Source organism: Melozone crissalis, unplaced genomic scaffold (assembly GCF_028551555.1).
Source record: "Melozone crissalis strain CALT ecotype California unplaced genomic scaffold, PUWL_Pcris_2 ptg000056l_1, whole genome shotgun sequence".
Classification (NCBI taxonomy): domain Eukaryota; kingdom Metazoa; phylum Chordata; class Aves; order Passeriformes; family Passerellidae; genus Melozone; species Melozone crissalis.
Genome location: NW_026535834.1, coordinates 2360640 through 2373628, shown reverse-complemented (window position 1 = coordinate 2373628; position 12989 = coordinate 2360640). Strand labels below are relative to the sequence as shown.

At 47.7% G+C, this 12989-nt stretch overlaps 1 protein-coding gene across 1 annotated transcript in view; it reads right to left on the bottom strand.

Moving 5' to 3' along the window:
• Positions 1–8864, bottom strand: part of CEP170B (centrosomal protein 170B) — a 55192-nt gene extending 46328 nt beyond the window's left edge. Inside the window, exons 1-2 of the mRNA XM_054286705.1 lie at positions 8793–8864; positions 7425–7560 (exon numbers count right to left, since the gene is read on the bottom strand). Of these exons, the coding sequence (XP_054142680.1) occupies positions 7425–7529 (105 nt within the window). The 5' untranslated portion in view covers positions 7530–7560; positions 8793–8864. The remainder of the gene's footprint in view (positions 1–7424; positions 7561–8792) is intronic.
• Positions 8865–12989: the final 4125 nt, after the last annotated feature.

Sequence of the window (12989 nt, the reverse complement as noted above, 5' to 3'; positions counted from 1 at the left end):
TGTGCTGCACACATCCAACAGCTTTGTGGTTGGGGAAGGGTCTGATGCAGAGAACAGGGATCTCAGGATGAAAGCATGAGCTGCAGAGATGCCAAGCAAAATCCACAAGGCACAAAGACCTGCTCAGGAAGGCAGGAGGAGAAATAGAGCCAGACAGCCTGTGTTTCCCCACAGGGCCAGGGAGCAGACACAGCTCAGCTGTCTGTGCAGATACAGATGCTACTATTTTTCTCAGGAGAATTACCATGGGTGAAAATCTACCGGTTGGGGCTGAGATTTGGACCTCAGCCCTGCCAGTGCCGTGAGGCATCGTGGCACTGGAGATAAAATAAACAAACATGAGCGGTTTCCCTGTTCCTCACTGCAGTCTGCTGTGCACTTCTGGCACAAAGTAACTGCAGCGTTCTGGTGGCAGCATGCAATAAAACAGTTGCTCAAATACTTTCCATAGTGAACAGGTTACATTTCTGCCAGTACTGTGCTCTGCACAAGTGTCCCAGTAAGGAAATATAAACCTCTGCTGGTGTCCCACTTTAGAATGGAGACAGACAAAACCAAATTAAAAAAAAACAAAAAACAAAACAAAACCCCAAAACAAACAAAAAACCTAACAACAGCAAAAAAATCCAAACAACCCAACAAAACAACAACAAAAATCAGTTTCCAGGCACGCTGGCCTGAAATGTGAATTTTGCTCCTCAAAAGTAAACATATGCTGGATAACATTTAATGACAGATGTGAACACCTCTTTCAGGAGGGGTGCTGGGTCACAGATGGGTCCTTCTTTTTCACCACAAAGCATTTCACAGCGTTGTGTGCACCGGCCCCTCCAGTACTTTTCCAGAATATCAGCGAATGCTCCATCCTGCCCCAGGCTGGTTGCAAGTGTGTCACCCCTGTGGCAGCCTGATGGCTCCCAGGGGCAGGTGCTGCCAGCTTCTAATGACTCTGCCTAAGCAGACAAATCTCTTCAGCAAGTGCAGCCACCTCATCCTGGGGCTGGACTCTCTTTACAGCTCCCAGGCTGCAGAGGCTCCTGCCCTCAGCTCTGCTGCAGCCAAAATCATGGGCTTTGCAGATCTGTGGCTGAACCAGGGCTGAATATTCAAGCAAAAAATAAGGCACTGAACAAAAGAGAGAAATCCCCCAGGAAAATGAAACTGTAATCCCCACAGCTTGGCAAAGGGATTTGGAAGCTGGCACGGTTCCCATAAAAACTTAACCCATTACTTTGGGGTAAAATGGGTTTTTGCTCACTGGTTCCCCATTCCCAAAGTGAAGTGGTTCAGGTGACCCAGGGTCAGATCCTGACCACAGGCAGGGAGCACGCTGCCCACAGATGCACTGGCTTTTCCTTTGTTTTACATGGCCACCCAGGAGGAATGGAAAAGCATCATTTTAGGTGGGACACAAGCCTGAACTTTTATAGTGCAGCTGAGCTGCTACTGCCTGGATCAGGTGGATCATGCAAGGAAGATACATCTCCCTTTTTTCCCTGCCCACTCCAGAGTGGGACAAACCCTCTCTTGGCAGTCCAGGCTTCCAGCACCTTGTCAGCTGCATGAAGCCCTCTTGAACCCTAATAACCTCCTGCCTTCAGTGCCAGCATCACCTCTCTCCCTACTCTGCCTCCAGCAATGAACTCCCCTCCCAGGTCTGCCAGTCTTGATATGCCTCCAGCCTCCTACACCCAAGTGCCACCAGGCATCCTAACCTCCTCCCATCAACTGCACATTAACAGAACACAATGGCACAAGGAAGAGCCAAAACAACAACTCTAGGCCTGGAAATACAGGATGTGCATCCTTCCTCCCACAGCTGCTGTCCCAGCGCAGCACCTTCCCAAGGCTAGATCCATTCCCTTCTGAAAGACACCTCCTTTGTAACACCTAATGAATGACTCTTGGCAATTCCCAGCACCCAGGGACTAACTTAGGTGCTTGTTCACACCCTCTAGATAACTACAGCAAAACAGCACAGGTAGGGAATCTCCCCATCCCAACTACAGCCTCCCACTTCCACCCTACACTGCCATGGGGAAGGAGGTCCACACACAAAAACCAGCAAAGAATCCTCATGGTTTCTTCTGGGAGCTCCCAGTGCTGGAAATACATGAGCAATGGAGGGATACAACTTCTGTACTGTGGTGAATCCACCTAGAAGGACCAGGAAAAAGATCATCTACCAAGTTCTCACCATCTGCTTCTTCCCGACATAACGCTGCAGACAACCACACCTATTCACCCTTGTTTATGTATGCACTTCCTAAACTACACAGGAGAGACATGGTATTATCAAGTATGGCCCAGGGAAGGCAGGATACATCAGGTCAATGAAACCTTAATTTGACCAGATGTCATGCACAGGCAGGGCTCATCTTTGCACTCTGTTATTTGTGGAGCACGCCGTGCACCCTGCATACCAGACACAGAACAGATCCTGCGGGAAAACATACCCGGGAACGGCACAATAACAGATTGCATCTTCATGCCTGTGTACACAGGGGCAGAGCACGATTACACAGGCAGCCTTCACACTAGTGTGTTGCAACTGCTCTGCAGTTATAAACACTTGACTTAGCAGCCATAGGAACGCTCCTTCAGTGCCTAGAATGCTTGTAATTCCCTGTCTTTTTAACAAAGATGGAAACGCAGTATTGTTACCTTCGTGTGATTCACCACAGTGAACTCGTGTGTCCAGCTCACAAGGCCCTAGCACCTGAACTGACTAATCGGTATCACAAGCAGCACTGGTCCCATCTGGAGCAGTGACAGATGCTTGGCTAGGAGCTTTCACAGCTCTCTTCTGACACCAGAATAATAAACAGCAAGTCTTGACCCATCTCAGGCCTAAGGGCGATGCTGCTCAGCAGCCACATCCTGTAATGCCCGTTTTGCCCACACTGAGAGGCTTCTGCCCTATGTGCACCACCCTCTCCACTTCTCCAGGTCCTGCTGCTCCTCCTCTCACTCTGCACAATCAGAATCCTCACTTGTACTCGTTGTACTTCCTCACTTGGCCAAACCTTCACCACTTGGTGTAGCTCTATAGAGTAGAAATCGAACCACTACATGCAAAGATCTGACCTGTGGCTTCCTGAAACCCAGGTGAAGAGGTTGAGCAAGCATTCTGGAAGTATCATTGCACTCTTGGCTTCTTCTTGCCCTTTCCACGACAGCTGCTTTGACCACTGAGTCAGGATGCCAGGTTAGGTGTACCCTGATTTAATCCAGCACAGCTGCTGTTACATCTACACCCCAGCCTTGTGAATACCTGCATCCAGTTTCTCTTTACCCACCTGTGACACTTCTCCATTCCATCCCCTTGCCAACCTCACTCCCAGATGAAATTACTTAAGGCAGTACTATCAAATAAGTCCCTGCTGGCCACATTCAAACTCCAGATTTTATTCAAAGGTTTGGAACTTGGTCAAACACATTTAGATTATTGATTAAGGGAAAAAAACCAAACAAACCCACCACTCCAACCTAGCCATTCACTCTTGAAAATCTTCACTGACCCAGCTCTACTACAATGCCAGAACTTTAAAGAACAGGCTAAATATACTTTTAAATAATTGACCTGAAGAAAACAGCATTTTTCTGAGTTGCTCACAGCCAAGACCAAAGAAGGGAGATAAATTATTGCATCCAGAACATACTAAATAAAACAGATGCCTGGAAAATAAACTCTCATCCCAAACAGCTACAAAGTTTAGCAGAGTTATAAGCAATTGCAAACAGTGTCACCTGATAGGAAATGTCAAGCTGTCTCAAAAGACATACAGGATAAAGGCACAAAACAGAAAGCACCATGCTGCCTGCACCTACTCCTGCTATAACTCACACTCATGTACAAACTCACATGCCCAGAGCATCACTCTAGAGGGGGGGAAATAATCAGGGGAGCACTGGTTAAACATTTCTATTTCCCAAATTTTCCAGTAAACATCACTCAAACAAAACCAGGGAAATCATGACACTGCTTTCCATTCTGTAAATATTTACATTTAGCAAAAATGCAAAAAAATGTTTTGTTTAGGAGCAGCGGGGAATGTTTTAATGGTTAAGTGACATTTTTGAGTTAGCAAAATGTTTGTCCCCTGAGTACCCATCACATTAAGCAAGTTATCAAAGCTGATAAAAATGGCAGCTGCATTTCCCAAAAGAAGGATGTGGGGGGAGGGAAAAAATTATTTTCTTCAGGATGGTCCCAAAATTCTTTTTTTATTTTTAAAAAAGTAGATCTTTTCAGACCATTACTTCCTACCACCCCTAAGTTTCACATTAAAAACCCACAGCAGAGCAAGTTACTGAAGGGCCAGATTTCCACACTCCTGTAGTTTGCTGACTGTTACCTGAAGGAAGCAGCAAGGCTGTTGAAGAAATCAAGCATTTTTCTTAGAAAAAGGGCAGAATTTAGTTCTTGGCTCTGGCAGCAACACTGCATGCCAAGCTACAGCTCCACTTCATGGCATTTTCACCCATGCATTAACATTCAAACCCAATGTAAATCTCACATTTACTTGTGCTAGAAGCTTTAGAGAGCTGCAAAAACATTTAAAATATTTCTAATCCTCTTAGTAGGTATAGAAGATATCAAGGTAGATTATGTTTCCCCACTATCAGACCTACTGTAAGATTAAAGACTTTGGGTTTTTCTTCACCTCTTTGTTAATCAGAAAGCAAATCCACTACTTGTATTAAGAAATAAGAAAACCAGACAAAACTAAAGCTTAATTGCTTGGTGAGAAATCCATCCTTTTTTGCTCTTTAGAGATCTGATACCTTGAGACAGCACATTCTAAGAAAATATCAATAGACAAGACACTTCTAAAACAGTAAATTGAGAAAGGAAAGACTGCAGATCTCCAGGACAAGAATTATCTCTGTGCTGTGTGTTTGAGCACCATGCTACACGTGGTCTCAACAGGGAACCACAAACCATATCACTATGAAATCAATGAGCAGTAACAGCCTTAGAGATGAAAAAACACTGACCAGGTCACCCAATCACTGCCAGTCTGTCCCCAGCTGTGCACTTTAAAGGATTAAATGCCAGTATCTTGAAATATATATGGAAAATAACCATGCAGTGAATATACAGTTTCAGGGTCAGTACCACAGAAATACTACAAGGTGCAAACAACTGCCACAAGAGCTCTGTCCATCTGCTCTGATAACTGCCCTGCTTCTTAAGCTTCCCCCAAGACAAATGATTGTGCCAGTCTGCACAATGATTTTGTGACATGGACAGTCACAGTAGGGAAAAAGTCTATTTTTAGATCTCATCCTCCATCTGCTCACATACAATTCTGCTTGGATATGAAGTCTCTCTGCTCAGTTTCTCTTCTGCACTCAGTCTTACTACAAACATCTCATTTGGAGCCCCAGGTAGCTCTGGAAAACATCTTCATAAACAAATGGCTAGGAAAAGAATGTGCTGTGCTGTTCAAAACAAGACCTTACATGTGAGCCTAGAAAAAGCTTTATTACAGGAGATAGCAGACCAGTATGTTTATAAAGGGTCACATGTAGCTCACCCCATGAACACAAGCTGCTGGCTTTTACAGACAATCCAGAGCTTTCACTCTGGTGAAATAATGGAAACCTCTTTTAATACCACCCACCACCTATGAACCCCCAGATCCAACCATTTCACAGATATTCCTGGCCCCTCTAGGAATTCCATTTACCTTGTAGAAAAGTGCATGGCACAGGAAGAGCTTCACAAGGCTGGGTACTCCACAAGCAACACTGACAAGCCAGCTCAGGCTTGCAAAGAAGCATGAAATGCTCTGGTTGGTATGGAGTGGCTCACAATCCATGACATCCAGTTAACCCCACAAGCAACCAGAGAAACAAGCTGAGCATTTTTAGCATAACAGGTATTTGGGTACTTTTATTTTAGAGTGCACAGCCTGAGACATGGCTGTCAGAGTACTGAAAGCTGACAGTAAGAAAAATGCACAACAACCCTCAAGTTTCTCCATAAGATATTTAGATGGGCAACCTAAAACTCAGACCACTTCTGGAAACCAGGGCCACTGTGTGTTTTCTCCCTCCAAGTCATGAGAGAAGATGCCAATCAGGTTCCTGAGCAGCTAAATGCACAAGTACAGCAAATATCAGGACATTTTTAATGTCTCACCTTTACATGCCTCAGCAGCCAGACATGTAGAAACATGAAATAAGAGATAGTGTGATTCATGGGAGAACCCAAACAAATGATGTGCTGTGGAACAGGAGTCCCAGCTCTACCACTGCAGCACAGCTGTGCACTCACTGCCAGCATGCAGAGCAGGACAAACACTGCAAGCTCTCCTCTTGTGGACACTGACACTTTACTACAGCTAGACAGCACCTTGTCCTTCAACCACACCTTGTACAAGAACTTGTACCTCTCTAAACAGGCCTCCTACTGACATATCATACAAAATCCCTGCAGCAACTACAAACACAGCCTCCTACATCAGCACAGCATTTAGGGCATACCTGTGATCAGGTCAGCAGTGGAAATTATGAGGAGGGAGTCTCCATTGTGCAGGCAGCTTCCTAATTTCGCCACAAGCAGGAACATTTGCCACGAGCCAACATTTGCCCACAAAGGGGCAAAAGGGGGACAGGCAGGTGCAATAGAACATTTTTTGTACACTTAAGTACTCATAGTATGGGTTCAGCAGAATCACTAATTTAATTCTGAGCTTCTACAAATTCCTGAGCTAAACTGCTCCTGTCAAAAGCTCTTTGCAAGATTCCAGCCCCATTCGTCTGGAGTGACATCTACTACATTATGCTGTCAAACACCAGACCACAGTCAACACTTCAGACATGCTGGATCAGGTCCAGCACAGGCACATGCTGGTATGGCAAGATCTAACAGAAGCTGAAAGTTTGCCCAAGTAACACAATTACTTTGGGAAGAGGTCACCAGCCTACTCAGCCTACCAATACATCAGTGTATTCTACCATGATAAAAACACCTGAGAAATACCAGCATAAATAATTTAATCAAACCTAAAGGGAAAAACAGGTAAACAAAAAACCCTGCCTGCATTCAAATCACATGTAAACAGCACATGTGTTAAAAGCCAAAAAAAAACCAGCAGCATAATCACAGATCAGGACAGAATGGAATGTCTTTGTTTACTGCTTCTAGTAGCATCAAGACAGTTAATCTATTTGATTAATCTCCCACCACTACAGATCCTATCCCTCTGATGACATGGCAATTTGAAAACCTCACTCGTGCTGTCACAAACATGAAGTCTTCAGGGGGAACACAGACTCAGGATAAAAAGAGGAGGCTCCTTTTAAAAGGTGCCACTTGAAAGCATCAAATATCTCTACAGATCCTCAGCATTACATACACATCTACTGCATCTTCAGAAGAAATAATTACAAAAAAAATAAAGCCATGTTACCTGGAGCATCAGTTCACAGTCATCTCTCCCAACAAATATCATCTCCCGAGGGAGCCGGTGGCGAATGCCAGTGCTGCTCACCAAGAACCACGAAGTCACGCTCATTTTGGCGCTTGGCACTTAACCTTTATACATCCTAAACACAAAAAAACCCCACAAGACACAGTTAGCTATTAACGAAGTGTGCAAGTACAAGAGTGTGTAGCTGCCGTTCCCAAATTTCCCTCTACCGTCGGACCCAACGCTGCCTCATGCACTTGTGATCCTATCTTAAATCTCTGGTGACAACAAGCAGTTGTGAAGCGTCTGCCAGGACCTGCTGCCCATGTGTAGGAGCTTTGCAGCCCTGGGAATATTCCCATGGCAAAGTAAGACTAAGGATCTGCAGAAAGGAATGTTTAAAAAATTGAAGCATCCAGCTTGAATCCAATGAATGAAATTATGAAATATGGTGGAGGGGAAAAGAGAGAAAACAACAAAGGTCTCCTTTCCAGAACATTTCCAGAACATTTTCCAGAACCACTACCACAGTGCTACACAGCCTGAGCCTCCCCCATCACCAGAGACGTGGACCAGCACATCAGCGAGGTGACATAACGTGGCTCCTCTAACCTTTCTCAGCGCATTCCCAGGAGCGCTTACACCAGCGCTAGGAGGGAGGAGACCAACCTCCCCATCGCTCATCCCACTTCCACACTGATGTAAGTTGGGAGCCACAAATCCTTCCCTCCTTCCTTCCTTCCTTCCTCCCCCGCTGCACGGCCGCTCCAAACACCGACCCGCTCTCCAGGTCGGGGAGCCCAGGCTGCGATGGGTTCCCAGCGGGGCTCGGTGCGGAGGGGCGGCATTGCTGAGCGGCGTGCGGCACTCACCGGCCGCTCTCCCGGCCACACCTGTTTGTTGTCGCTGCTCCTGCGGCCTCCCCGCCTGCCTCTCCCACGACATCCCATTTTCCCCTGCCTGGCTGAAGGAAGGGGCATTCACGGCACACGCCAGGCTCTCGCCTTCCCCTCACCCACCTCCCGGGCTCCCAGCTGCATTCCTAAGCGCACCGGGGCAAGGAGATCTCCATTTTCCCCGGGCTGCGCGGCGCTGCCCGGCCCGACCGCCGCCTCAGCGGCCTCGGGCGCTCAGGTGGGGATGGGTGCCTTCCGCGGGGACCGGGCACAGCCCGCACGGCCCCCGCCGCCTCCCCGCCGCTCCGGGAGCCGCCGCTCCGCGCTGCCGCGCCCGTGTCACGACACACGAGCGGCCCCACACACCGCGGCCCCGACAAAGCGCCCGGGAAGGGGAGCCGGGAGCCGCCGGCACAGCCCTTTGTGTGCCGGCTCCGCGGCCCCCCGGCCCCTGCCCGCCCGCCCGTCCTACCTGCTGCGGCCCTCGGCGCGGTGGCAGCCGGGCACCGCGCCCCGCCAGCCGGCTCTGCCTGCCCCGCGGGCCGCTCCCGGCGCCCGCCCCGCTCCGCCCCCGCGCCGCAGGTTCCCGACGTCAGGAGGCGGCTCCAGCCCTGCCGGGCCCGGCCGGGGGAGGCGGCGGTGCCGCCGCGGGTCCCGCACCCGGCCCGAGGGGCACCTGGGCGGAAGGTGCTGGCCTGGCTTTGGGTCCTGTCATCGCTGCAGCGACACAACCGTGGCCTGGGTGGGGTTGGAAGGGCCGTAAAGGTCATTTACCTTAAAGGTCATCTACCTTAAAGGTCATTACCTTGCCACCGTGAGCGGGGATGCCAACCACCACACCAGGTTGCTCAAAGGCGTATCCAGCCTGGCGTTGAACATCTCCAGGGATGGGGCATCCGCAGCTTCTCCAGGAAGCCTGTGCCAGTGCCGTGCCCTGGTTCAGGGCTCTCAGAGGGGCTCAGTGAATGCCAGCAGAGCCTCTGGCACCTCACTGGCCAGGGCAGCCATCCCTGACCTGGGAAGGTCCAACATGCAGGCTTGGTGCCATGGGGCTGGAGATGCTGCCTCTGTGAGATACCAGGACCAGACCCAACACCAGCCCAAGGGAGGTCCAGCACCAGCCTCTTCTCCCACACAAGTCCCAGCACCAGCTGCTTCTCCAGCCCAAATCCCAGCCCAGCCTCTCCAGCCACCCAAGTGAGCCTCAGCACCAGTCTCTCTCACTCTCCAGCCAGCTGCAGGTTGGCATCCATCTCCACATACCCTCCTAACTCTTGCAGGGCAGTTCCTAAATGCAGTTGGCAGGACTTGAGCATATAACCATGGAATAAGAGCTCGAAATGGGTGCTGTGAAAGGACATGCCATTTTATGAGTTCTTTTCAGTTGTAGGTAACTAGAAAATTCTGAAGAACTGTAAGTGCCGTGAGTGATGACAACTTTTTCTCCCATTGTGAGGAGCACTGAATATCTTGGCAGAGCTTTCTCAAGAGAGCCCAGCTCCTGCAGATGTCAGTGGAGCTGCAAAGAGCAGCAGCTGAACACTGGTTCTCTGGCTCCAGCTGACACAGGCTGCTAAAGGAAGACTATAGGGAGACCCCAAGTTCCTAGTGATGTTTTCCCAGGCTCATATTCCAGCTGGAAAGACAGCTTTGTTTTTATACACTGTGCAGTTGGGTTTGAGAATTGTTTATCAGTCACCTGCAAGAACTTTTCTTGGTCTATTCAGTGTTGTGTACATTGGAATTTTGGCTCAGGATGTAATCTTAATAAAGTCTGATGGCACAGAAATCACAGTTCTGGCACATATCTTGCAGAGGGTGGCCCTTTAGCCACATCACTTTGTGGGCTCACTCCTGATTTATGCTTTTGCTGCAAGGCTGAGGAGCCAGGAAGGGCAAAGTGAACTGCAGCAGGACTGTAAGGATGGAAGGAAAACAGCATTTCTTCCTTTTCCTCCTCTTTCTGAAGAGCAGTAGGACTTTGTTATCATTTAATTAATGCTATTATTGCCTTCCTTAAATCAACATTTGACTTCTTTCTTGGCAGATACGTCATGCCCCAGAGTGATTTCAGGGTATCATTATCTTCAAAGTCTTGGAAGCTGGCTGAGCTGCAGCATCTGTGTTTTATTGAGGTGCTCTTGGTCTCTGCTTGGAGCAGAGCACCACACCCTTGCAGCATGCCATGTCCCTCAGACACCAGGCAGGAGGATGGAGGGAGCAGCTGCCACTGCCAGGGCACTTTGAAGGCTTTTATGCTGAGGGCTGACATGAAGTAATAGAAATCCTTAATAAATAAAAATGGGTTTCTGCCCTATTTTGCCAGCTCATCCCATCATTGAATGATGTTTTATTATTGATTTAACTGACCTGTAGCTTAAGTTTTTATATGTATTATTCACTTGTTTCTGAACTACGTCTCTTTACTGGAGAGGCTGCTCTATGAACTGATCTGTAGAGCATCTCTAAACTCCTCAAAGGAAGTAGGATAATTTACTTCTTTATACAAGCCTGCCATCTAGGCAAATCTTTGTTATAAGTTGCTATAAAAAGGTTCATGTTTGCTTTAGTCTCTCTTTAAGCCCAGTTTTACCATGCATTTATCCATGTGTATTTATTTGAGCAGTCAGTCAGAACTTCAGTGTTTATAGGGAAGGAAAAAAGTCCCTGTTCCCACCAGGTGTCTTCTGGCCTGGCTGAAGATGAAGTTTGGGCCAGTACCCTGGGTTTGGCTGAATGCTGCATTGCAGCCTCTTTATTTTTCTCCAGTGATCTAAAAGGAATAAAAAAGATAATTAGTGATGTCTTTCCTTGTCCTCTCTCCTCACCCCTCCAAAAAGAGTGTGTGGGCAGCATATCCTGGTGCTACACTGTCATCTTTAAATCACACTCAGAGCATGTGTCCATGGGGAAAACAAGCTGTTGCACTGCTGTACTTTGAGTTTTACATTTTTTTTCATCTTGAAACAAGCCCTTTTGGCAGGCAGTGTGGCCCTTGGGCTGCTCAAGCCCCCAGGCTAGCCAAACACACAACTGTCTTGGAAAATAGAACCCCATAAAAATGACATAAAAGCACTTCTTCCTGCTGGGAGGAGGAAAGTTTAGGGAAAGTCCTCACAAAGTTGGATGTAGCAGCAGCACCATGTGCTCACACTAAATTTGGGGCATATGTTTATCATGTAAATATCTCTACATTCATCTAGAGCATTGTCACCTTCAGCTACAGGGGACATGCTCACAGCTGTGTTAGCCTTCATGGCCCAGGTGGCAGCAGGTTGACTGCTCTGTACATTGTGCAGAGTAATGACCAGTCCCTGTCCCAGAGCACTCATATTCCCCCTAAACAAGGACATTGAGGGCGAGGTAAAATGTCCAGGCAGAAGAATAACAGGTCACAGGGCAATCTGTACCCAGAGCTGTTGAATCAGGTCCTCTGCTCCACTGAAATACTTTGTCTGACATCCTGAACCCACAGCTTGGAGCAGAACCACTTCAGATCCCTGCTTCAAAACAAAGATCCCACCATCCCCAAAGGAGCTGAGCTAAATCAAATTCTTGCTGGCAGGCTCTGATGTGAAGGAGATTTTTGACAGAGTTGCCAAACAAGAGCTGCATCGTGCTGCAGAGGAGGCTTCTGTTCCATAGCCTGATCCAGATGTCCTGTTTGGCCTCCCCTCTGAAGGGCAGTTTCCCTGTCCATGAGCTAGATATAAACATGGTGAGCACCTTGTAAATGAAGGTGTGCAGGACTGCTAAGTGAACGTGGCCTGATTAACTCTTTGCAGGCTGGCTGAAATCCAGTGTGCACAGCTGCAAACATACACCGTGTGTATGCACACACATCCAGCCTGCAAACATACACAGTGTGTATGCACACACATTCATGAGTGCAAGTGCAGCTCGTGAATTCCTGACTGCTTTGCATCCAGGGGCTATAGAAGCAGTTGTCAGTCACTGTTCCCCGAGATTATTTCATTTGTTCTTTGTTAACTCACTTTGAGAAGCATCAGCAGAGGTTCACAAGTAGGTCACGCAGGGTTTCTTAACCACTTCTTCATTCAAATGGATTCCGCTCCTCAGTGATTACTTTCTTTCCCAGAAAACCGAAATTGGAACCACGCCAGCTCTTTGAGCCCTGCCGCAGGGAGATGTGTGCCTGCAGCATTCTCACTTCAGGTCAGGATTTCTGCCTGGATTTTTGCTGTAACCAGGAAAGATCTGTGGGCTGTCACAAGAGAATGCTGCAGGTCTGGACCTGTGTTCTTCACACAGCTAATGGTGCTGTTGGCTGCCAGCAGAAAGGGCAGCACTGAGCCCTTTCCTATGGAGCTGAAACCAAAGCTTTTCATCACTGGTTCTGGGTATCAGCATGAGCAGGATCAGCATAAAATGCAAATAATCCCCCTTCTGAATATGCACCTTCTAAATGTCATTTCAAAAACATTTCCCTTGAGTTTTGTTTGGGGTTTTTTTGTTTGTTTGTTCATTTCTTGCTGATTGATGATTTTTAAATGACTAAAAATAATTATTTTTAAATGGATGTTTATCTTAATTTTAGTTAGCTTGGTGTAGGAACCTTGCTTGTTGAGTTCGCACCAACAAAAGCAATCTGCCCCTCCTCTCTGTCTAAGCACCAATCCTTCACTCTGCCCAGTACCTCAGCTGTGCT